The sequence below is a fragment of the Macaca mulatta genome, chromosome 16 (assembly GCF_049350105.2).
Source record: "Macaca mulatta isolate MMU2019108-1 chromosome 16, T2T-MMU8v2.0, whole genome shotgun sequence".
In the NCBI taxonomy this organism is placed as follows: domain Eukaryota; kingdom Metazoa; phylum Chordata; class Mammalia; order Primates; family Cercopithecidae; genus Macaca; species Macaca mulatta.
This window is the reverse complement of record NC_133421.1, coordinates 13,146,604-13,172,534: the sequence shown is the minus strand read 5'-3', so window position 1 is coordinate 13,172,534 and position 25,931 is coordinate 13,146,604. Positions and strand designations below refer to the sequence as shown.

The 25,931-nt window shown below is 40.2% G+C and overlaps 1 protein-coding gene across 1 annotated transcript in view; it reads right to left on the bottom strand.

Moving 5' to 3' along the window:
• DNAH9 (dynein axonemal heavy chain 9) overlaps positions 1 to 25,931 on the bottom strand; it is a 376,944-nt gene that overhangs the window by 304,648 nt on the left and 46,365 nt on the right. Inside the window, exons 12-17 of the mRNA XM_015118601.3 lie at positions 24,860 to 24,986; positions 21,035 to 21,290; positions 19,656 to 19,897; positions 8,342 to 8,477; positions 4,055 to 4,251; positions 3,521 to 3,945 (exon numbers count right to left, since the gene is read on the bottom strand). Of these exons, the coding sequence (XP_014974087.3) occupies positions 3,521 to 3,945; positions 4,055 to 4,251; positions 8,342 to 8,477; positions 19,656 to 19,897; positions 21,035 to 21,290; positions 24,860 to 24,986 (1,383 nt within the window). The remainder of the gene's footprint in view (positions 1 to 3,520; positions 3,946 to 4,054; positions 4,252 to 8,341; positions 8,478 to 19,655; positions 19,898 to 21,034; positions 21,291 to 24,859; positions 24,987 to 25,931) is intronic.

Sequence of the window (25,931 nt, the reverse complement as noted above, 5' to 3'; positions counted from 1 at the left end):
CAGGCATGTTGGTAGATTTGTCAGTGAAAACGTGAATTAGTTCTCTCATGATTGATGCTAATTTCTCAGTGAAATGAGAAGCCAAGTCATAAAAGTAGAGAAGATATTTGAAGGAAACAGAAGTCTGAGAGAATTGGGAAGCGTTTAGGAAAATGTGAAGGGCCTACTGAATTTTATGTTCACAAATGAAATGTAGGACTAGTCATTAGACTGGTTTGATTTTGCTTCGTCAGGGATGAATTGCTCAGGAGCAGGTGTGGAGCGCTGAGTTTAAACAGTCAGGGTTTTACAAGGTGGGAACGGGAGGGAATAGGGACCAAGGATGAGAGACTCTGAGAAAGCAGGGGAGTCGATGAATTGGAAATCCTGATGGGTTGAAGAATTCTGTGTGGCAGTGTTGCTAAGTAAGTGAGGCGGAAAGATAACAGGTGGAGGTCAGGCAGTGGAATGCTTCCACCTGAGCTTCTGAAGGCAGAGCAATTACTTCCCCATCGTTCTCTGAGCCCCACTGAGAATACGGAAGAGATGTGGGTAGCAGAGGTATGGCAGAGGGAAGGGCATCGGAGGGAGGAGATCAACAACATAAGAGCCAGTCTGATGGAGATTCTGTGGAGGATGGATCATGGCCGGTGACTATCAGCAGAAAGTGGGAAGGGAAATCTTTGAGCCAGACGCTAAGATCTACACTGCTGAGGAAGAGGGACTAATGGCTTGGTGGGTGATGGCAGCAAGGCAGAGTGCAGTTGGTGTTGTCTGAGAATTCACGTCAGGGGAGCTGGTGATTTTGAGGGAGGATGGTGGTGAAATGGTCTGGAAGCAGCACTGAAGAGCAACCACACCTCACCCACCTGCAGGCCCATTGGTAAGAGGGATATAGGAGAAAAGTCAGCCTCCACTTGGGAGGGCTGGAGGGGAAGCAGTGTCCTCAGAAGAGAGCCAGGTTTCAGTTGGAGCAAAACGGTGATGAGACAAGATGAAGGGGACAGTGGACATTTGCTGCTGTAAGATCCTGAGGTCTGCTGCAAGGGCATGGAAAAGCTTTGCAAGTGCAGGGGTAGGGGTTGAGTAAGATTAGGGCAGGAAGAGCTGAATGAGATGAGAGTTTATGTAACAAAAGGGGGTTGGACTTCTGGCAGTGAATGAAGTATCTAAAATGCAGTGCAAGTTGGGATTCATCCTGACCTATTAAGGAAAGGTGGAAATCACATAATTACATGGCACAGAGGAGACAATAATAATTTTTAAATTATTTCTATTTTATCTAATCCTCCAGAATGCAATAAAACCTTCTCCTAAAGTGTAGCACAATAGCCAGTTTTTAGAATCACCAACTGTTAAAGCTGGAAGACGGAAGGCACCTTAGAATAATTCAGTTGGGCTGTCTTCTTTCAGAGGTGAGGAAACAGGGTTTCAAGGACACAAAGTCAAGCCTCCTAATTTCTCTACTGTGTGCTTATCCTGTTAAACCAACCCCATTAGATCCTTTGAAGCCTAACTGGTTGATGCCCGTGGCAGCTGCTGTTACCACGTCCTGTATCAACCATGTGTTTTTGATCTTTTCACATCTGGGGTCTTAGAAACTCTGGAGGGACTTCCCCATGCAGGGCTGAGCAATTCCTTGAGACAGCAGTGGCTGGCCCGTGAGCGCATCTTTCATATGCAAACCAACCATTCCAGAGTCCAACCACCTCCTCTGTGGGGCTTTCACAATCTGGGTCATTATCCCCCTGCCCTAATCAGCCCAAGGCCAGGTCCCAGACAATTTGGAATAGTCTTTATGCCCCAGAGGTGCTGAAATGTTCAAACTCACCAATCCTGAGCCTGCTTGCCATGACTCATCTATTCCTTTCCACAGAAATCACAAAAAAGGCTCCTGCCTGTATTCTCCGCCCCTTTCTGCCTCCTGATGGACCCTGGAGCTCCCCTGTGTGGCCCTGTGTGGCATGCCATACACCGTTCTCCTGGGAACTGTGAGTAATAATCTATCTGCTGTACACTGTCCTCCTGGGAACTCTGAGTAATAATCTATCTTTTTATGGGAGTCATCTGCTGCTCTATGGCCTTGCTGTGCCTGAATGATAAAACCTGCATTTTGAAACATGCTGGTTATCCTTGGATTACCAGACCTAGCAATGGAGAGGGACCACAAAGCAGCTGTCCCCTCCAACAGTGCTCCATCCTGGGGCATCTGTCACAGTCCTACCACCCACCAGCATTTCCTCTTCTTGCCTCTGAGTTCCTCAGGGAAGAAAAGCTTTCATGAATGTGGAATAATACCCAGGAAGCCCTATTTAAAACATCCCCTGCTGGGCATGGTGGCTCATGCCTGTAATCCCAGCACTTTTGGAGGCCAAGGCAGCCGCATCACCCGAGGTCAGGAGTTCGAGAGCAGCCTGACCAACAGAGAAACCCCTTCTCTATTAAAAGTACAAAATTAGCCAGGGGTGGTGGTGCATGCCTGTAAACCCAGCTACTCAGGACGCTGAGGTAGGAGAATCGCTTGAACCCGGGAGGCAGAGGTTGCGGTGAGCCAAGATCACACCATTGTACTCCAGCCTTGGCAACGAGAGCAAAACTCCATCTCAAAAAAAAAAAAAAAAAAAAAAAAATTCCCACAGAGCGTTCTTGGGGTTTCCTAGGGTAGTCAAACATTACCCTTGGAAAGTCTCTTAAAGTTTATTTGTAGATAGATAAAATTCTTGATGTTGCCATTTTCTTTCTGCCTATGGCTCCAGATCATGGAGCAAGGCTGTGGCAGCATTAAGCAAAACCAGCACTAAACTGAGGAGGGGTCAGGCTGACCTCCCTGCAGTGTCGTCCAGCACTCCAAAGGGTGATCACTGTGCAGAGGGACTGGTGGTCCCCAGTGGGATTCTGAGATGGGGGGTCAAGATTCTAATTGTGGTGTGTCTCTGGGGACCAGTTCAAGGTAAAGTGACCAGGAGACTGTTGACCACATGGATTGTTCATTCAGAGGATGATGCTCTGGCTTAGAGAGCCTAGTGCTGGGCTGGGTGGTCTAGGTCACAGTAGGACAGACAGAATTTCATATCCAGCCTGTTGCATGGTGAGAATGGCACAGACAGGCAGTGAGGAGCACAGGGTTTTAGTGACGTACACATTGCTCAGCTGGATAATCTGAGACAAGGAGTAAGAGGTAAAAGTAAAACAAAGAGGCCCATCAGATACCCTCTGCTTCCCAAGTTTAAAGAGATGGCATGGAGCTGTGAAGGGAGCTTGGACCTCTTATTATTGTCTCTAATATTCCTTACCACTTAACCACTTGCCTCTCACACACTGGATGTCAAACGGAAAACAAAACAAAGAGGGCTTCTCTGGTGAACAAAGAAAAGGGCAGGACTTAAGTTACCATGATGTCTGCAAGTCTAGAACCTCTAACCAGCTGTCTTAATTTTTAATTTAACCAACATATCCATAGGGAAAAAATATAAAAAAGGTTAAAAACACGGTGTTCCTCGCAGCCTAGCATGCTGGAAGAAAGTGAAAACAACTGTCGTACCTCTGAGTGACGTGGTCCACAAGATGCTGTTTGAACAGGAGGCTCCACCTCTTAATAATATTCAGCAGGGATGCCTTAAAGGGTCGAATATCAATTTTCATCCAGCTGTCAAACACCTTGATGGGCTCCAGCCTGCACACCTCTTCATAGAGCGTTTCGTAGGAGTCGATTTGCACTTTAAACTGAGAAAGGAGGGGAGGGCTCTCCGGGATGCCATCTTCCACGTGGTCTTCAATTTCCTCCGGAGTGAGGATGTGCCCGTACAGCAGAAACTGACCCAGAACCTCCTTCTGGTCCTCCACATAGAGGTGTGAATACTGGCTGAAGGTGCTCCGATAGCCACAGCAGAGGCCCATCATTCTCTGGACTCTCTCCATGAGCGTGTGCCGCATGTTTGCCAAATCTGGCATACCGTCCAGGTCGACCTGCGGAAGCGAGACAATGGCAGGCAGGTTATACCAGTGCGTGGCAGGAAGTTCGAGACTCGGCTGGAGAGGACACAGTTGGAGGGCAGGATGGCTGCAGCTCCAGTACCTGATAGTGAGGAGAGCCGTTTTGTGGGGAAAGCCGTGGCACCAGAGATGATATCCTAAAAATGCTGGTGATGAGACCCTCAACAATGTCATAGAAACCCCCCTTCACGCCAGACTCCAGAGACGGATAGAAAACTAGGTCTGGGATGGCTAGACTCAGTTGTGCTTCAAATATTGGGGTAAGTCCTGCCTTACACTCTGAAAAACACGGAAAACAAGCAAACAAAACAAAGAGTGGATAAAATGGACAAAGTAGAGGACTGTTTTAAAAGCATCCAGACCAATGCTTTCCTTTAGATAAGTTGCTAGACTGTAGGAAAACGGAAATGTAAAATTTGTTTACATCCCATACAATGTGAGGGTGATAGTCTTGTAGTGCTTCTCAACGGGGGAACCACTGACATTTGAATAGGCCAATTCTGGTGCAGGGCTCTCCTGGGTACTCCAGGATATTTACTTTGCTTGTCTTCACGGAGCACATCCTAGTGACAGATCAGCCCAAGCCTCTCCCCTTCCACATTCTCAAATGCCTCTTGGGCGACAGTCCAGCCTCTGGTTGAGAAGAGATTGATTTTTTTTTTTTTTTGAGATGCAGTCTGGCTCTGTCACCCAGGCTGGAGTGCAGTGGCACAATCTCAGCTCACTGCAACCTCCACCCCCCGGGTTCAAGCGATTCTTCTGCCACAGCCTCCTGAGTACCCGGGACTACAGGCACGTGCCACTGCACCTGGCTAATTTTTGTATTTTTAGTAGAAATGGGGTTTCACCATGTTGGCCAGGCTGGTCTCAAACTCCTGACTTCGTGATTCACTCACCTCAGCCTCCCAAAGTGCTGGGATTACAGGCATGAGCCACCGTGCCCAGCCGAGAAGAGGTTGATTTTTCAAAGCCCATTTCTTGGAAGCAGCTGATTTCTTCCTAGGCACAAGCCATGTCATTCCACTGATCACTCTAGGTGAACAGGGGCAGGCTTGTCAACGATATACAGACACGAACCACAAAGAGAAATTACAATTCTGCCTATTTTGCTCCTTATCCTTTTCTAAGAAATAACTTAATTTATTGCTGTGGTCCTGTAGTGATAAAAATTTTAAAAACAGTATGAATAATTAACAAATCCCTGATTACTTACTAGGTCAACTTGCCTTGCTAAATTTAAATCAAAATACAACGCAGAGCAAGATGTTCCAGGTACAAGATATATGCTTGAAATTTTTATCGATAACCACTTATTTTTATATGACTTTTCAATTGTAGTTAAATTTAGGAGCCTATTATGGGCTGAATACTGTGGGTGGCAGAGACTGTTCACTGAAATCCATTGTTGTCTTCTTCCCTTGAAATAGAGTAATAACTGGGATTTGACCAGATTTCCCAGCCCTGCTTGCAGACAGGTGTGGCAATGAAATTTCCTCACCAGTGGATGTAGGACAACATGATGGTGCCACTCGTGGGCTGGGACTCTTGAGACTGCAGGTGACCCTTCTCTGTACTCAAGTCTCTTTCTCCTCTACCAGACTATAGCCTGGACATGGCAGTGAGTCAGCTCAACTACAGAAATGAGGACAAGGCCCTGAAGAATGGTGGAGCCACAGGACAGAAGGAACCTACCCACCAAACTGGAACACTCACCTTCGACTCTTTCTTTCAGGGTAGACTTCTCTCTCCTTGAAACCATATTGTTGATAGTGTTTTTGTTACTACAGCTTAGCCATTCACCCTAAGTAAAATACTGCAGTATACTCAAAATATGTAAGAATAGGGCTTGCCTTCAGAACTGGAGGGATGACAAATTCACATTACTGGACTCGGGAGAGTCCCAATATTTAACTTAAGGGAACACAAGATTGGACTCGGGAGAGTCCCAATATTTAACTTAAGGGAACATAAGTTTACCAATAACAAAGTAATTATACTACTATAAGTTTATAAAATGGTATAGTTTATAAAAACTACTATAAATTTATAAAATAGTATAGCTTATAAAATCACCTACAATTTGCTATATGTACTCATGACATATTCTGCATTAATATACATATTATGTACTTATAAATTAATAGATAAGGTTGCATATGGTTTACAGAATTCAAAAGACTTGAAAGAATGTTTTAACTATATGAGATTTTTTGTCCCATATGTTGACATGGGACTGTAATCTCTACACTGGATGTAACACCAATGTAATTATCATCCAAAGCAGATTGTCCTGGTTCCACAATCTTGGTGCATGTAAATCATTTTACTAGGTAAGAGGAGGAGGGGCATTTCTCCATTGAGTGGGAAGCATATAACCTATGCAGGGTTTGGGTTGAGAGATGACAGGGAGACCAACCCAAACCTTGGGAATGCCCTCAACAATGTCATAGAAACCCCTGCTCTGCTCTGGACTCCAAAGGTCAAAGAAGTCTACTCTCCTGCAGGTTAACAGTCCAAGGTGAATGTTCCAGTTTGGTGGATAGGTTCCTTCCATCCTGTGACGCTACCATTTTCCAGGGCCTTATCCTCATTTATTGACACAAGTAGACAAAATGGTAAGGTGGACCTAGGATGAAAAAGCCACTTAACTGAGCCACTGCAAGGGGTCACCATGATTTTCTTCTCAGAGGCCCCTTTAGGCTCCTTTACTTCCCCTTAGATAACCAGTGTCTTTTAAATTTTATCTATAGTGCTTCAGATCAGGCAGCTGATAAATTCAGCTCCTGCCCTTTCAAAGGAGAATTTGAAGGGCCTCTATGTTGTGAAGAAAATGTGTTCCTCTGTCCTCCTATTTCCACAAAGGGAAGGAAACTTTGATAATCTTGGAGAAAGACTGCCATCTCTTTTCTCCATCCCCTGGTCCCACTCTGTCCTTCCCACAGGTGGGCACATGGCACATGAGATAGCCCAGATCAGGAGAACCAGAGAGCCACTGGTCAAGGATGGAGTCATTTAGGCACCATTTCTAGTGCATTGCCTGCACCCAAGTATGGCTGGGGTGTCTTCCTAGATTCTCTACGGAGGGCTTAGTGATGAAGCCCCCGAACCTCCAGCATTAGAGGAGGCTTGGTCAGTTCACTAAGGTGAACACCACCAGTGCTGGTCCATAGGAGCCAGTTGTGCAGACTTGGTGCCCGTATTCCATGCCCCATTGGCTTGTTGCTCCCAGGCTCCAGAAGATGATCTCCTACGTTGCTAACTATGCTGGGTTTCCTGAGTCCTGTTGTTGATTTCCTTAGTTTGGAGCACCCCTGTATCCTGCAAGCAAAGACCATGCCTTACACCTCACCCATTCTACCTATCAAGACCATGGGGATGGCCACTGGGGCTACACTCAGCGTTGGGCCTTGCTTCTCTCTGGATTCTCAACCTAGGTGTCTGCAGGTAGTCTCTTTTACGGGCTGGATATCTGGACACTGGCCTTGGACTATTTATTTTATATCAGTATTTCATTTCGATCCTTGAGTTTTAAAAACTCTCATCTTACTTCCATCCTCTAGCTTCAAAATATTTACCTCTGCCTTTCCATCTTGACAAATCCTTCTATAGGCTCTTTGCTAAGCAACTCAGAATCTGCCAGAATGTGAAGGTTTAATTCTACTTTTAGTCCTGAACTCTTCTGCCCTGTCGATCTCATCATTTACTAGTCAAGGTTAGCCCTTTCTATATCTTTCACTCTGTGTACCTTACCCCAGTTTATCCACTACATCCACTACAAATTCAAAGCCTTTAACTATTTTTTAAAAGCTTCAAAGAATGCCCATTCTGTTCTACACACTTCTTTTTCTTCTGAAAATTACCTCCTCCCCTACTTCTTGTGTGACTCTTTTACTCAGAAAAACTTCTGTTTCTTCCATTTAACCTGGTGGACACAATCTCTTTGTGTTCTCAAAAGGCTACAGAGATAAAGTACATGAAGCTTGAAGGCACAGAATGTCCCCCACCCATTGCCATAAGTCAAGCTTGGATGAAGCCTTCTGCCTTCATTACTAACAGTGCTTCCTGCTTCTTAACTTGGTCACTCCTCTTTACTGAAGCTTGATTTCGAGTGAATTCGCTTTTATGCTTTTGCTATGTGCGTCACTATCTTACAGCCTGGTTTATTATCTAATTTTAAGCGTCAGAAATCTTTGTCTTTGAACAATTTAGAAGTTCAGTACCTTTTCTATTTTCCTGTGCATCATTCACAAAAAGTCTACAACGTTTTGGGAAAAGTCACAGAGCACTCAGCTGCTCTTCAATATAATTCAACAAATGTTACTGTCATTATCTTTCCAATAATAACCCACATCCATAAGCCACTAAGTACCAGTATTTTCCAGGAGATACTTGAGGGAGCACTCAATGGCAAGAAAGAATCCATTCAGCAACATGTTGTCAATAGAGTTAACATATGTCTTCCAGCTATTGGAGGTTGGGTCTGCGGAAAATAGACCCAGGTTTTCCTATAAAAGGAAGAAGAAAGGATATAAACCTTGTTTAATAGCATGAAAGAACTGGTAATCAACAGTCAAAATAAAAACAACACATGGAGAAAAAAATTCTCTTGTGGAGGATTTGCTGTTACATGTGTATCAAATCCACTCTGCCTAACGAGTATTACCATTGATTGAAAGGAAGGCAAAGTTAGTCCATGACAGGAATATAGGGGTCAACCTGTCCCTGAGGAAGGAGGATGGGGTTGGCCCAGCTTCTCAGAAGCAATGCTGATGGATGCAATGTGTGTGCTTCCTAAGTGCTGGTTGATAAACTGTAGAGGAAGCTGCATCAGGGCAGAAGTCAGGGTAGGCAGAGGAAGGAATTCTAAGGGTAGACAGTATTAAGATTCAAGGTTTAATAAAAATTTCAGGTTCAAAGAAGCAAAGCATTTTCTGGTTAATTCTTAGAAATGAGCTGAAGTGTTTTGCAGGTGGCATTCAATACTACTGAATGATTTAGAAAATGCATGCAAATAAATAAAAAATGTTGTGCGCTCTCTCTCTCTCGCTCTCTCTCTCCCCCCTCATTCCTCCCTGCCTGCTCTTTTACATGATATACTCTTGACCTATTGGCAGCCAAACATCCCATGGTAACAAGGTTTGGGCTTCAAGGAAAGGAAGCCTAAATGCTCAGCAATGCCAAGTACAGACATCCCATTTACTCTTTGTCATTTGCAGTATTAACACTTTTTACAGTAACTTTCCAGTTATCTAATATCTTCAGAGAAAGCAGGAACTAACTTGCAGAAGCAACTCTTCTAGATGACTCATATTTACCCCTTCAGGATGTACTGCCATGTTATAAATCCCCCCGGATTTAAACAGTCTCATGATCCTGCTTTTAGGTAACATAACTCTACCATTTCTAAGATGCAATACCTACACCTTTCTTTCCTAAGTAGACTTAAGATGTTCTTCATGACTTAAAGTCCATCATCATGCAAATCACAACACCATGACAAGACAGAGTTGCTATCAGGTGTTAAGATGCGTATGCTTGTTTGCTTCCATGTTAAATCACGGCTAGTGTTTATGACTGCTTTGTATAATTGTTCTATCTTCTCTGACTGTCAAGCTATCAATATAATGTCTATATCTTTCACCTTTGTTTACTGCCTCAAATCTATTGCAGTCTAAGCAACAAACGTGTTGGAATATTCTATGAAGTAGGAAGAAATAGTTCAGGTTTCTGATTTTAACCACAATAGAAGAGAGTGAGATTGTACTTGCTCTTCTTCTTCAAACAAACATAGAACTGATTATAATAAAAGAATTAATTTGTTTGGGTAAGTGGATAACAGACAGAACAGGTAACAGGATAACAGAAAGAACAATGTGATCTTTGAAAGAAGGGACTTACTCAAAGTGAGCCGCACCACCACCTGGTTTTCTACCCAAAAGCCCTTTTCAAACTATGGCATAGGTTAGTGGAGCTTAGTTACAGCATCCCTGCTGATAGGCAGAGACAACAGAATTTGGAGTTTGGTGCTGCTGTAGTGGCTGGGTCCTCTTGAGTCTGACTGAGGGATTAGCTACATATGTTTAGAGCAAGGCTCTGTAAGACCTGGTAAGAAGAGTTGCAGAGGGGCTCTAAGCTGAATGGAAATTATGTAGGCCATATAGTGTTGGAAGATGTTAGGGTTTTATCAGAAATAATGAAGCAACCTTGCAGATAACCCAGGAATTCAGTTGAGACCCTGGAAACACCATAAGTTAGAACTGCTTGATCCCAGAGTAAGTCCTCTTTAGACCCTTAAAAAGTGAGCCTCAATAGGATCAAAGTGATCTATCAGTAAATTAGTGGCCTGCCAAAACAAAAATCAAACTCTTTAAAGAAAAAAAATCCGGATTCTCAAGTGGCATTCAAGTGGCCTCTAACATGTCTAGCACATAATAAAAAATTACTAGACATATAAAGAAGCAGAAAAATGTGCCATTTAACCAGGAGAGAAAACAGTCACTAAAATCAGATTCAGAAAATAATCTGGGTAGGTCTCTGACTTCATAGTTGTCATACTAACCCTAGAAAGCCTACTCATTAAACCTATTTTATGTGAGAGAAAATTAAACTTCTGTCCCATTAAAAAAGAGAAAGGAAATAGACTCAGAAAATAACATAGATATTGAAATTAGCAGATAAGAACATCATAATTTCACAAAATTTAGTGAAAAAGAGTTTCAAGAAACTTACAAACTCCAAGCATGAAGAACACAATGAAAACCAACTTAGGAATATTATTGCTGTGCTGAAAAAATATCAAAGATTAAAAAAGAATCTAGTAAAATCAGCCTGAGATAAATAACACATTACATATAGAGAAACAAAGATTCAAATGATGACTGGCTTCTTATAAGAAACATTGGAGAGTAGGAGATAATGAAATAACTTCCAAAAGAAAAGCAAAACTATAAACACAATTGTGTACCCAGTGAAACTGTCCTTTAAAAACAAAGATGAAATAAGGACATTTTTAGATAAACAAAGACTGAGAGAATATGTCATAAGCAGACCTGAACTTGAAGAAATACTAAATAAATTTCTTCAGGCTGAAGAGAAATAATCCCAGATGGTAATTTATATCTGTAAAAGGGAATAACAAGCCTGAAGATGATGAGTATGTGGGTAAATATAAAACACTGTAAATATTTTTTCTTAAATTTTAAAAGTAAAAACTATAACACTACATTGTGGGGCTCAATATGCATATTAATAGATACCATATATTTTACTATTAATACATATTATGTGTGTGTGCATATATATAAATATCTCATACAACAACAGTACAAAAAATAGGTGAGAGGTTAAATTACACCACACTTTTGCAATGTTTCTGTAGGAAAAGTCTAAGTAGATTGTGATAAGCTGAAGATGCATACTGAAACCTAGAACAACCACTAGAATTGTAATGCAACAAGGTAAAGCTGAAATGCCAATTGAGAAATTAAAATAGAATACTAAAAAATATACCATTACCCAACAAGCAGGTGAGCATGGAAGAGGAGAGGAAGGAAAAAGCAATGAAGCAAATAGAAAACAAAAAGCAAAATTTAGTAGAGGTAAATTCAACCATACAAATACTTACAGTAAATGTAAACAGTCTATGCATTCCAATTAATAGGCAGAGTTGTCAGACTTAGAAAAGTAAATTTGTATTATATGCCAACTATAAAGACAAGAAATTTCAATCCAAGAAACAAATACATTGGAGGTAAAATGGTGGGGAAAGATGCAAAATGCAAAATTTAAGAATAATGACTCAGAAAGGAAAGGCTATATTACTGTCAGCAAAAATAGACTTCAAAACAAGAGGGTATTGTTAGAAGTAAAAAGGGAATTTCATAATGATAAAGTGGTCAATTAATCAGGAAGTTGTAACAATTATAAATGTGATAAAATGTTACACATTTATAATAATTATAAATGTGAAATTTGTAGTTACTATAACAGAACTTAACAGAACTTCAAACACATGACAAAATAATTTAACAGAACTAAAATTGAAATAGACAAATCCAAAATTGTAAGTGGAGATTTTAACCCTCTACCTTCAATAATTGATAGAACAAATAGCCTGCAAAAGATCACAACAATGCTATCAATTGCTTTGAACTAATTCATATTTATAGAACACTACCTCCAACAAAAGAAGAATAAACATTATTGTCAAGTCTTCAAGGAACACTCAGTAAGACCGACCATATTCTGGGTCATGAAACAAGTCTCAGCAAATTCCCAAAGATTGAAAGCTTACAGTGTATCTTCTCTGAGCACAATAGAATTAAATTAGATATCAATTTTTAAAGATATCCAGAGAAGCTCTGAATATATGGAAATTAAACACAAACTTCAAAGTGACCATTGAGTAAAAGAAGTTATAACAAGAGCTGGGCATGGTGGCTCACATCTGTAATCCCAGAACTTTGGGAGGCCAAGGTGGGTGAATCATTTGAGGCCAGGAGTTCAAGATCAGCCTGGCCAACAGGGCAAAACCTCATCTCTACTAAAAATACAAAAATTGGCTGGGTGTGGTGGCGCATCCCTGTAATCCCAGCTATTTGGGAGGCTGAGGCACAAGAATCTCTTGAACCTGGGAGGCAGAGTTTGCAGTGAGCTGAGATAGCACCACTGCACTCCAGCCTAGGGGACAGAGCAAGACTCTGTCTCAAAAAAAAAAGAAAGAAACATTTAAAACTGAATAATAATACAAATGAGGTAGTATCATCAGATGCCCATATGTGAAAGAAAGGCTTAAAATCAAGACCCTAAGTTTATGCCCCAAGGAGCTAAAAACAGATAAGCAACTAGCCCTAAAATAACTTGAATGGAATAATAAAAAACAGAAATTAATAAACTAGAAAATAGATGAATAGAGAAAACTGGCAAAGTCAAAATTTGGTTCTTTGAAAAGATTTATAAAAGAAAAAGAAAAAAACTCTAGCAAAACTGACCAAGAAAAACAAGTCGCAAATTGCCAATATTAGGAATGAAAAAGGATGCAGCACTACAGCTCCCACAGACACATAATGTTGGGGTGATCAGACCCAACACCAGGTCGTGGGGGCTACGAAGTCCGGTGGAGTCAAAGGAATGAGACAAGAAAAGTTAAGAGTACATAGGGTGGGTCCAGGGGGCCAACGCCAGTTTGGAGGCTGCGAAGGCCCCGAGCTCTAGAAGCCAACACTATTTGTTGGTAATCAAACAAAGAAGCAGATGGTGAGGACATGCGGATGTGAGGGTGGACAGGTGAGGACGTGAGGATAGAAAGGTAGCGGTGCATCAAGTGTAGCTGTGATGGTTTAGCATATGCTCCACTACTTGAGATAAGGGAGAACAGGTTCTTCTAACTTGAGATACAATCAATTTATGATCTTGGGAGAGCAAGGAGCAAGGGGCCAGCGAGTCTGGACACATTCCAGAGGCTACAAGGGTTTTTATGCCCTGAGTCCTGGGTTCTCTCCAAGCCACAAGGGGTTTTATGCCCGGGCTTAGATTGTAGTGTGGCAGGGCAGCCTTCCACCCTTTGGTACAGAGCTTGGTGTTCCATAGGCTACGAGGGGTTTTAGACCCTGGAACCAAGACATGTTCCAAGACTCTTTTACAGACAAGCAAGCCCTGCCTCAGCTCTTCTGCCAACACATAATGATAATAAAAAATAATTATGAACCATTTTTTTTTGCTGGTAAGCTTTATAACTTAGATAAAATGAAAACATTTGTTGAAAAAAACAACTTGCAAAAACTAATAAAGGTATTAGGCAAAAAATCTAAACAGTCTTTCATCTACCAAAGAAATAATTATCAAACACTTCCCCCAAAAGAAACATCCACATCCAGAAGTATTCCCTGGTGAATTCTATCACACATTTAAGGTTAAGACCAACCTTCCACAAACATTTTCAGAAAATAAAAGAGGAAATGCTTCCCAACTCATTTTATAAGGTTAGCATAATCTTAACACCAAAACAAAAACATCAAAAGAAAATAAAAGTGGAAGATAAATGTCATTCTTAAACACATGAACAAAAATATTTTAAAATTATCAAATCCAATTCGATAATACATAAAAAGATTAATATGACATGACCGAGTGCATTTATTTCAGAAATGCAAAGTTGGGTTCAACACTTAAAAAAAAAAATCCAATGTGCCCATTAACAGAAAAAAAGAGCAAAAATTATATAACCACCTCAGGAGATGCAGAGAAATCATGTGATAAAATTCAATGTGTAATCATGATGAAACTCTTTTAGCCAAGTAGGAATAAAAGGGGTCTTCCTGTGTCTGATAAGGAACATCCACAAAACCCTACAGCTAAAATTTTAATGGTGAATTACCAAATGTGTCTCCACATAATTGGAAATGAGGCAAGCATTTCTACTCTGACCACTTCAACGTTATACTGAAGGTTCTAGCCAGAGCAATAAGGTTACAGAGAAAAAAAAAGACATAAAAAATTGGAAATAAAGAGGTAATGTTGTCTCTATTTGCAAATGACTTATTTATGTAGATCATCATCCTAAATTTACAAAGCAATTACTACATCTAATAAATTTAGGAAGATCACAGAATATAATATCAAAATGTAAAACTCAATGACACTTTTATACACTACCTGATAGTAATTGGAAAATAAAATTAATAAAACAATTCCATTTATTGTAGAACCACAAACATAAAAAACTTAGAGCTAGATTTAATGGGAAATATGTGAGACTTCAACACTAAAAACTACAAAGCATTGCAGAGAAAAATTAGAGACTTAACTAAGTGAAGAGACATGCCATGTTCATGAATTGCTATATTCAGTATTGTTAAGGTCTTTATTCTCCTCAAATTAATCTACAGATTTAATGTAATCTCAATCAAAATCACATCTAGCTTTTTTCCCCCTAGAAACTGGCAGGCTGAATCTAAAATTTATGTGGATATGTAAAAAGCTTATACTAGTCAAAATGATGTTGAAAAGGAAAAACTAAGTTTGCAGGACATGTAGTACCTGATTTCAGACTTATTAATAATCGATTTTCTCTTGATCAATAATCAAGAACAAGTGGCATTGGTATTTTCTAACATATATACTTTATATTAATATTTTATACAATTAATCAATTTTCAACAAAGATGCCAAAAAATTCAAAAGGGAAAGTTATTTTTAACGGTATGGGAGCAATCAGATGTTAATATGGAAAATAATGAGTTCAACTCCTACAACCTCCTAAAAAAAATTAATTCAACACAGGTGATACTCCTGAATAAAAATGTGAAAACTGTAAAGCTTCTGAAAGAAAAAACAAAACAATATCTTTGCAATCTTTGGGATTGTTAGTTTCCTTAGGACTCAAAAGTACTAACCACAAGAGGAAAAAAGGGAAATCGCATTTAAATCACATGAAAATTTAAAACTGTTTCTCATCAAAAGATATCAATAAGAAAATAGGTAAACCACCAATTTGGAGAAGATATTCACAATACACGTATCTGTCAAAAGATGTGTAACCAGAAGCTATAAAGGATTCCTAGAACTACAAACAATCCATTTAAAATGAGAAAAAGACTTAGACACTTTATAGAATTCATATAATTGGCCAATCAGCATATGAGAAAATATTCAAAAGTATAAATCTTCAGAGAAAGACAAATTAAAATTTCAGTGAGATACCAGCACACACTGACTAAAATGGTAAAAATTTAAAAGACCCACAACACAAACCCACAATTTGGTGAAGTGGTAGAGCAACTGAACTTTATTTTATTGCCACTGGGAGTATAAATTACACAATCACTTTTGAAAACTGCTGGGCTATTACTTACAAACATTTAACATATGCCTACTGATGAACCTGCAGTTCTCAAGAGAAATGAAAACATATGTCCATAGAATAACTTATATCAGACTGTACACACAAGCTTTATTTATAATAGTCAGAAACCAGAAATAACTCAAAAACCATCATTAGGGGACTGGATGAACAAATTCTGTTATATTCATACAATGGAATTCTAGCAATAAAAAGAATTAGACTCGAAATAAATGCAACAATATGGATAAATCTCAATAACACTAGGCTAAGATTTAAAAAGGGCAGACACAAAAGAGAACATGCTACATAATTCTATTTATAGGAAAAGACAAATCTGCTCTATATTGACAAAACGCTGATCAGTGATTGAGGCTGGCAGGAGAATGGAGATGTATTGACTGGAAAGAGGGACAGGTGAACTTTCTAGGGTGACGGCAAATGTTCTGTATTGTGGTAGTTACCTGAGTGTATACATTTGTAAAACTCACCGAGTTGTATGTATACTTTTTGTCTCTACATTGTACTGCATGTATATTATACTACAACTTTAATAAATGAATAACCAGCTGTACCCGAATATCCAACAGTGGGATGAGTTAGTCAAATCCTGGTGCATCCACACAATTAAACATTACACATGATATCATAGAAGAAGAATTAGTGACATAGACAGTTACTGGGTACACTGTTTTAAAAATCAAGTTATAGCAAATCAGCAAGAAAAGAACAAACAATCCCATCAAAGAGTGGGCTAAAGATGTGAATAGACAATTCTCAAAAGACGATAAACAAATGGCCAACAAATATATGAAAAAATCCTCAACATCACTAATGATCAGGGAAATGCAAATCAAAACCACAATGCAACACCACCTTACTCCTGCATGAATGGCCATAATCAAACAAATAAAAAACTAATAGATGTTGGTGTGGATCTGATGAAAAGGGAACACTTTTACACTGCTGATGGGAATGTAAACTAGCACAACACTATGAAAAACAGTGTGGAGATTCATGAAAGAACTAAAAGTAGAACTACCATTTGACCCAGCAATCCCACTACTGGGTATCTACCCAAAGGAAAAGAAGTCATTATATGAAAGAGATGGCACAGGCATGTTTATAGCATTACAATTTGCAATTGCAAAAATATAGAACCAGCCCAAATGCCCATCAATCAACGAGTGGATAAAGAAATTGTGATATATACGTGTGTGTGTGTGTGTGTGTGTGTGTATATATATATATATATACACACATGTGCGCGCGCGTGTGTGTGTATATGGTGTGTGTATATATGTTAAATAAGGTTTGATAATTTAAATATTTTTAGACAAAAACCACTGAACAGAAGCTCCACGAACAGAAGAAATTATTGTATTTCTCTTCTCTAAATTTTTATCATCTATCAATCAATCAATCAATCAATCAATCAACACATGCATACACCATGGAATGCTACTCAGCCATGAAAAGGAATGAAATAATGGCATTTGCAGCAACCTGGATGGAATTGGAGACCATTATTCTAAGTGAAGTAACTCAGGAATGGAAAACCAAACATTTTATGTTCTCACTCAAAAGTGGGAGCTAAACTATGAGAAGGCAAAGGTGTAAGAATGATACAATGGACTGTGGGTACTCAGGGGAAAGGGTGGGAGGGGGTGAGGGTGAAAGACTACACACTGGGTACAGTGTACACTGCTTGGGTGATGGGTGCCTATGTACCAATTAGCAGAAAAAGATAAAAATTTCTTCTGTTCGTGGAGTTTGTGTTCAGTGGTTTTTGTCTAAAAATACTTAAATTATCAAAAGGCAAACATTATTTAAGGCCTAATTACTAAGCTTTGTATTTGACCTCAGGGACGTTTATGACTACCCTGGAGGTTGTGTAATATATCGGATACATGCAGAGCTGCAGTCAAACAGTTCTGCCTCCTGTTAGCTGGGCAGCTATAGACAATTAATTTAACCTCTTTGTGCCTTCGCTTTCTCATCAATAATAATGAAGGTATCTGATTTTCATGAGAATTAAATGAAATGGACAGTGCTCAGGACAGTGCCTGGCACTGTGCGGTAGTGTATAGTAGATACTAGATAAATATCGACTACTATTATTGTGTTATAATAAGAATTATTATTAAAGTGTCTGAACTTTTAGAGACTTTTATGGTAAGTATTTTTGGTTATTTTCTGGTTGACCCCTGGATAATTAAAATGTTACAATATATGGTTTTTTTCTAGGTCACTGTGCTTGTCTCACTGATTTGGCAATTTAATTGTTTAACTTTTTTCTCATTCTGACTTTCAAGAGCGTGGATTTGAGCATTTGTCATCATATAGATAGGTGATAGACAGATCTGAATTCTTTGTTCAAGATCATGAATACTACTGGTGATTTGAGTGACATAATTGCAATAATAGACAAATACATAAATGATAGATTGATGATAGATAGATTTTAAAGTTTTTGTTTGTTTGTTTGTTTGTTTTTGAGATGGAGTCTCATTCGTCGCCCAGGCTGGAGTGCAGTCGCTCGATCTCGGCTCACTGCAACCTCTGCCTCCCGGTTTCACACCATTCTCCTGCCTCAGCCTCCCGAGTAGCTGGGACTACAGGCGCCTGCCACCGCACCCGGCTAATTTTTTGTATTTTTAGTAAAGACAGGGTTTCACCATGTTAGCCAGGATGGTCTCCATCTCCTGACCTCGTGATCCGCCCGCCTAGGCCTCCCAAAGTGCTGGGATTACAGGCATGAGCCATCGCGCCCGGCCAGATTTTAAACTTTTAAAATCTTAAGTAGTTTCTTGTTTTTGCCTGATGGTTTTCTTCTACTTCAAAGCGGGGACTATATCTTACATTTTCTTGGTATTCGATATAGTGCCCAGGACAGCTATGGAAATACAATTGATGGATGGATGGGTGAATGAATGGATGAATGAACAGTCGGATGAAAGAACGATGAATGAAAAGTGGATGCCTGGGTTCTACAACAGCTACTGATTTACTGGATGTGGGGACAGAAGGGGTTAAAAATTCCATCAAATTGAGGGACTCTTTCTCTCTCAAAGACAAAATTGGGGTAATTATCTTCTCTTAATTCTAGCAATCATTAGTGCTTAAGGCTCAACACTTTTATTGTGCTTCAAACCACAGATAATCCACAGATAACAACTGTGATTCACTTGTGACTTTCCACAGAAGTCAACTTGTCAGACACTGCCCTGTGGCTACTTGCATAGGGCTGGAGCTGGTGGCCATATTATAATCCTTTCCCATTGTTCACAAAGCAGCTTTGGTCTTTGATGATGGGACATCAAGTTTCCATGACCACTAATGCAGGGCAGAGCTTTACTGCTTGAAGTGCAGCACTCTGCATTTTTTCCTCTTATCACACACAGTTAGGGACACTGTGGTAGCCTTTCATTTCTTTAGGTTCTACGGAGCTGGGTTATAAGGATGATGCTGGAGGACCACACTAGGTTGTGTGGGCAAGCTGGGATGGGGGTGGTTAGTGCAGTGGATAATTTAGGATTCTGCCCTTGTCATCTTCTTCTCTTCCCTTAGGGGCAGGTGTGAGACCGAAGTCATGTGACAATTAAGTGTTGTCATCGTGAAGACAGTAATCATTTCAACACATGGATACCAAAATGCAACTTTTCATTTGCCTTATCTATTAGCTTTAGTCTTTTGCTATCAGCTTAAACTTCTATCCTTGACTTCAGAAGACACTGCATTTATTGATTGTCCTCATTTTCCAAATCACTTATTGCACACAAACACACTTTTCGATGCTTTCCCTAAACTTACTGTATGTGCACCTGAGTGGCTGGGTTATTACCTGAACAAGGGTGTGGATCTTAAGGCCAGATTCCTTGATGAGATTGTAATATTTTTCCATTCGATCATGCTGATCATCCAGAGAAAGAAGGGATTCTCTTTTTCCATCTTTTCTCTTAAATATTGGAGCCACCCATGTTTTCATGATGTTTTGGATCTCTTCCACATTGTCTTTAGTTTTCTGAATTCTTTGTTCAAGATCATGAATACTACTGGTGATTTGAGTGACATAATCGCAAACGCCTGCTCCTCAAAAGAAATAGAATTAATTGAAATAGCCTGCAGTGGCAAAGCTAAAGGGCTAGTTGCTATGAAATGTAGGGATTTAATACTTGCGAGTGTTGTAAGACTTTTCTATACAGGTAACTTCATTATCATCAGAATATTCTCCCTTCTAGTTGTATTAAAAAGACAACCTTTACCATGATCCTGATTATGGAGGAAGAGAAAGGGGTAATGCTTACTTACCAAGCACACAAAAGTTGGCACAGCTGCTAGGGAATACAATTTTATATCCAAATACCAGTGAGACTTGATGACCTTATTTGGGTTAATCTTTCTTTTCATGTTTTAAGCACTTGCATCATGTTAAATTTTGAAAATGTCTTCCTCTTGCACATGAACTAAAGTTCTAACTTGTTTAATATGGCATTCTAAGACTTTCATGAATCAACTGTAATCTTTTTTTTTTTTTCAAACTTTAACCCTTCTGAGGACCCTAATTCGAATTAATCTCCCTCCCCTGTGATTCCCTCCTGTGATTCTGTCCTGTGAATCCCTCTCCTGTGATTGGTCACACTTTAACTCTATGATGGCTTTTCATGAAAGTCATCATATGGCTCCGGTATAACTTAGGTTGTATATCTGTCTGTTGTCCCCACTAAATGTGAGCTTTTTGAGGGTAGAGACCATGTCCCATACACCTCAAATCTCTCTAGTTTGTCACACAGTATCCTGCACGTATTAATCAGCCAATGAAAGTACATTGAATTGAGAGATACCAGAGAAGTCAATGCATACTGCTTTAAGATGTTTACAATCTAGTTAAGAAAATTAAATAACAAAGATAATATAGTAAGAACTCTCACTCGTGGAGCACCCAATGTATGCTGGAGACTGTAGGAGATCTTATGCAACCTCTGAGCCTCCCAATGTGCACAGCAGCAAGGTTTTCTAAATTTACCAACTATATCCACAGAGAAGAAAGAAAAGGAATACCAACTCTTTTTGCCTTCTCTGCTTGGATATGTGTCAAAGGAGAAGACAGACTTATGTTTCAAACCCAAATAAGATTGCCAGGGAATAATTGGAGGTTCTATGAACTTTATTAGATCCTTGAATCTCCATGTTTTTGTCAGACTTCAGATGGTGCCCTGTTACCTTCTGTTTTCCAGTTCAAAGTCTCCTCTGCTGCTCTGAGGCGGAGATCAATATTTTGCAGCTCTTCCTCCACTAATGGAAATTCCACCTCCAGCAGAGTTTTCATAACCTTATTGTACCAATTTGCCATCAACTCCAAATTAGCCACAAGCTGCCGATAGAAATCCCTGGAGGAGAACATGGCTGCTGCTGTCTCAGGGATATGTGTCATCTCTCTGGCTTCAAGATAGCTCATTTCTTTCAGCACTGAAAGCAGCTGGAGAAAAGAAGCAACACAAGTGTCTGTCGTTCAGTGACAATGAATAATCTGCAGCATTGGTCAAGGACTGGACAATCCCAGGAGGCCCAAAGATCTTCTGGGTCTCTTCTTAAGTTCTGCTCCTATCAGTTTCTTAAATCTAGTCTCAGAAAAGGAAAATCAAGTATCAGGCAGAAGGAAGATGTCTCCGACAGACACAAGACTCCTAAATCTGTAGATCATAAAGAAGAGGAAAACCTGAGAACAGAGGCAAGAGTGATAGCAGGGGAGGGCTCTGCCTTCTGTGCTTTGGGCAACGTGGCTGCGGAAATGATGGGCTTATGCTGGCCCAGCCAGTTCCTGATCAAGGGTGGTGGTGGTCTAAAGGAGGAGAATCATCTGGCCTGGGCTACCAACATTCATGAGAAGCCTCAAGTTCAGACTTCTGGCATTCTCTCCAAATGAAATAGTCATAGTGAGACGCTGGCAGGATTGAGAGGAGGTGCCCATAATAAAACTTTAGTTATTCAATGTAATCATTTGGAATACCACACAACTTCCATAACCCTCTGCTGGCATTTCCTTGTGTCTTAACATGCTAGGGGTTCAGGAAATGGAACTCATCCAGGCTGCTCCGAACTTCTGTGGGGTCCCAAATTTAGCAGCAACTGAAGAAGTGAGAAACCAAGTAGATAGAGTCCAGTGAAACAACAGGGTTTCCAAGCACCCTCTTCTTCATCCTTCCTTATTTATGGATGTTCCTATCTGAACCCATGAGGACTGACGGGCATAGGTACAAGTGATGAAACAGATGGCCCCAGGTTCTCCCTATCTCCCCCTCATATAAAGACACCCGGCTCCTAGCTCTCCTTCCAATGCTCTGGGCCAATTCTTTATTGCGAGTGGGCAGACCCTAGTCAGCAATCAGACAAATGCTAACCATTTTGTGGGGAAATGGGCTCAGTCTTCTAGTTTTCTTAGAAGTAAGCTCAAGACAAATACTAAAAATTTAACTATAAAAAGTGAAAAGAAAATAACTAAAAGAAAAGATCTGGGGCTATTAATATAATAGGGAAGTAGAGAAAGTCGTTCCAAACATAAAACCACAAAATAAAACATAAAAATTTTTGGGCATAAAATATCAATGTAAAATGGCCAACATATTTGGCCATTTAAACTGGCAAAATTTTTGGATCAGATTTCTTAGTATCTGTCACATATTTCCTGAGTATCCTAACAAATTCACAGGAAGAGAGGGCACTTCTGCTAGCAAATGGGCAAAGGACATGAACAAGCAATTCAAAGAAGAATAAATATACATGAGTAATGAACACATGATAAAAATTCAAATTTACTAGTAATTAAATAAACACAAATTGAATAACATTGAGGTTTTTTTTTTTCGTTGAACAGTCTGGAAACTATTTGAAGAAATGAACAATATCTTGTTGGCAGGAAAATGACTGAGTTCCATCTTTCTAAAGAACAAGTTGATAGTATACATGAAAAGTCTCAAAATGTGAATGCCCTTTAGCCCAGAATTTGCATTTCTGGACTGTTATCCTGAAGAAATAATCAAGAATGCATACAATAAAAACTAGGGATATTTGTTGTAGCATTATTTATACCATGCTTTATCCAATTTAAGATGTCATCCGTTGTAAGATTCACTATTATTTTATATGCAACAAAAGAAAAAAGAAAAACATGCAGTCTATTAAACTACAAACATGCCAATTTCAGACATATAAATATGTAAAAAGAGGCTTCCTAGAATCCAAGAAATACAGACTGATGAAACGGTAAAATAATGTAAATGTCCAACAATAAGACATTTAAAATAATTTAAATGATTCACATAAATTTGAAAAAATTAACCTATACGATTCTTATCTTGTCCCCAGAAGGGCAAATTTCTGATCATGTCCCTCTAGACTGAGAAGTGTGTCACTGTTCATTCTTAATAGCCCAGCTTTGGCCACATTGCTTGAAGTTGTATGTCAAGGGGTGACTGTGTTCTTCTTTGACTTTTTAAGCTTGTAGCTGTCTTCCATCAACTCACATTATAATTTAGGTATTAATATTTATTCCTCCCCCACCTTTTTCCTCTTGCTTCCCTCCTTTCCCTTCTATGGCCTGCAAACATCTATAAAGTGCGCCCTATGTGTTACACATTAAGGCAGATAAGGTCCTTGTCCTTGGAGTATATAGAGGCTGGTCCATCTTCAATGCAGGACTAAGTATAGTTATATACCAAGGACTTAATTATGATATAGTAATATATCTTATACCAAGGGTTTATCTCAAGAGCTTAATTACTATATTACAACATGGAGACTGTGGGCCTATTTGGTAATCCAGATATTCATCTCTTTAGGCATTTAATATTCAATATTGCTCACAGTGAATGCCAATGAAATTGATCCAAGGAGTTCAGTAAGTTAAACAGACTCATGTCTTGCCAAAGTGAAGAAATGAATTTTCTATATTCCTTGTTGACTTTGATCGCAGAGGAGGAAGTGATGTTCCACTTAAATTGCAATTTTCTTGAAAGATGCCAATATGCCATCAGCTTGGTTTTCAGCTCAATCTAGAGTGCATTTCTGGAGCACATGCCATCAAGGCAGATGTAGGTGACTGCTTTTAGTTTAGTGTGACCAATACCGTTTTTTTCAACCTGAGTAATATTATTTTTGATACAAACTAACCATTAGTTATCATTTTTCTCCAGCATTAAACTTTCTGTGGCTGCTGCGGTCCCCACTGGTCTTCACCCTTCTGATCATCTAAAACAGTTTCTCAACCTCAGCACTATAGACACTTTTGGACTGTTGTGGTACACTTTCCTGTGCATTGCAGGATGTTTAGCAGTGTCCCTGGTATCTATCCACTAAATGCCATTGGCAATTCCACCTAGTTTGACAAACAAAAATGTTTCCAGGAGGACAAAATCATCACTAGTTGAGAACCACTAATCTAGAGTCTTTTTTCCAAAGCCACTCCTCTGGGATTTACCATATGCCATCTAGTGAAGATACAATTTTGCATGTTAAGGTTGTGACCCCCAACTAGACTGTGGGTTCCTTGAGGGCAGGAGCCAAGTCTTATATGCCCTTGGTTGGCCCTCCAGCATCTAGTCAATGGCCTTCAGGCATGGAAAATATTCAAGGTAGGCCCAGTGGGCTATGTTTGTTACCACATGATTGATGATCTTTTGTAGTGTTTCCTGTTGTGCAAAATCAAAGCAAATATATTGAGTAACCCTAGTGAAAAATGTGAACATGGGCCACTTAATAAAACACTACGCCCCAGGATTCATCCCAGAAAAGAAATCCAGAGTACAAAGTATTTTGAGCATCTTTTGCATGGTCTTACAAAAAGTTTTTATGCTGAGAGGCTGAGGCAGGAGAATCACTCGAACCCGGGAGGCGGGGTTGTAGTGAGCTGAGATCGTGCCACTGCACTCCAGCCTGGGCGACAAGAGTGAAACTCCGTCTCAAAAGAAAAAGTCTTTATGCCTTCAAAATCAGCAGAATTCAAAGAAACTCTTCAGGCATCCAAAAGAGAGCTACTGTCAGCCGACTAACCTGTGGGTTAAAGTTGACAGTGATCTCCTTCGTCTCTGGGTCACGTTTCAGAAGTGGTTGGGAAAGATTGTACTGTGCCTTCTCCGATACTGTCCGGCACCAGTCCTCATAAAGTCTTGTCTCATACCTGCGAGGGTCAGGGACAACAGCCACCTCGTAAGCCCCCTCCCCCCAGCTCCCCAGCGCCCACAGAACTTGGGAGGCAGGTTGTAGTGAGCAGAGATCATGCCATTGCACTCCAGCCTGGGCAACAAGAGTGAAACTCGAAAGAAAAGAAAGAAAGAAAGAAAGAAACAAAGAGAGAGAGAGAGAGAGAGGGAGGGAGGGAGGGAGGGAGAAAGAGGAAGGAAAAGAAAGAAGGAAGGAAGGAAGGGAAAGGAAGGAAGGGGAAAGAAAGAGAGAGAAAGAAAGAAAGAAATGTACAGGAAATCAGACACCTAATGGCAGCGGCGGAGGGCTGGGGATGATAAGGAGAATGTCAGGGAAAGTTTCATAGGAGAAGTGATGAACGGACGCTTGCCTGAGTCTCAGGATAGCCAGAGGTTGGGTGGCAAAGGAAGAGTGAGCATTCCTGGCATGGCCAAACGGTAGAGGTGAGAAACAGCACCCTTGAAACTGTATGCTTGAAACAAGGATTACAGAGCATGGCAGAGGCTGGAGGTGGTGGTGAGGAGGCAAGGACCACCTTAGGGAAGACTCTTCATGTCATGTTAAGGAGGCTGTGAGAACCACTGCAAGGCCTCCCAGCTGGTGGTGGCTGTGGTGACATTATTGGATTTGGTAACAATGTGGGTACTCGGGGGACAGATCTGGAGGCAGCAATGACTGTTAGGAAGCCACTGCAGCAGTTTGGCCTGGAGAAGTTCTAGTCTATTGTGAAGATGCTGCTGGTGGAGACAGAGGAGTGGATGGACTTGAAGTTATTTTGGAGGTAAAAGGGGTGGAATGTGTGTTACTTGGCAGGTAGAGGTGCTGTTAATTAATCTGTCTGGAACAATGCTAAGTATAGTCACATGATAATCGCAAGGGCCACCATTCTTCCCTCCTGAACCGGGAGAAAGAACAAATGGCA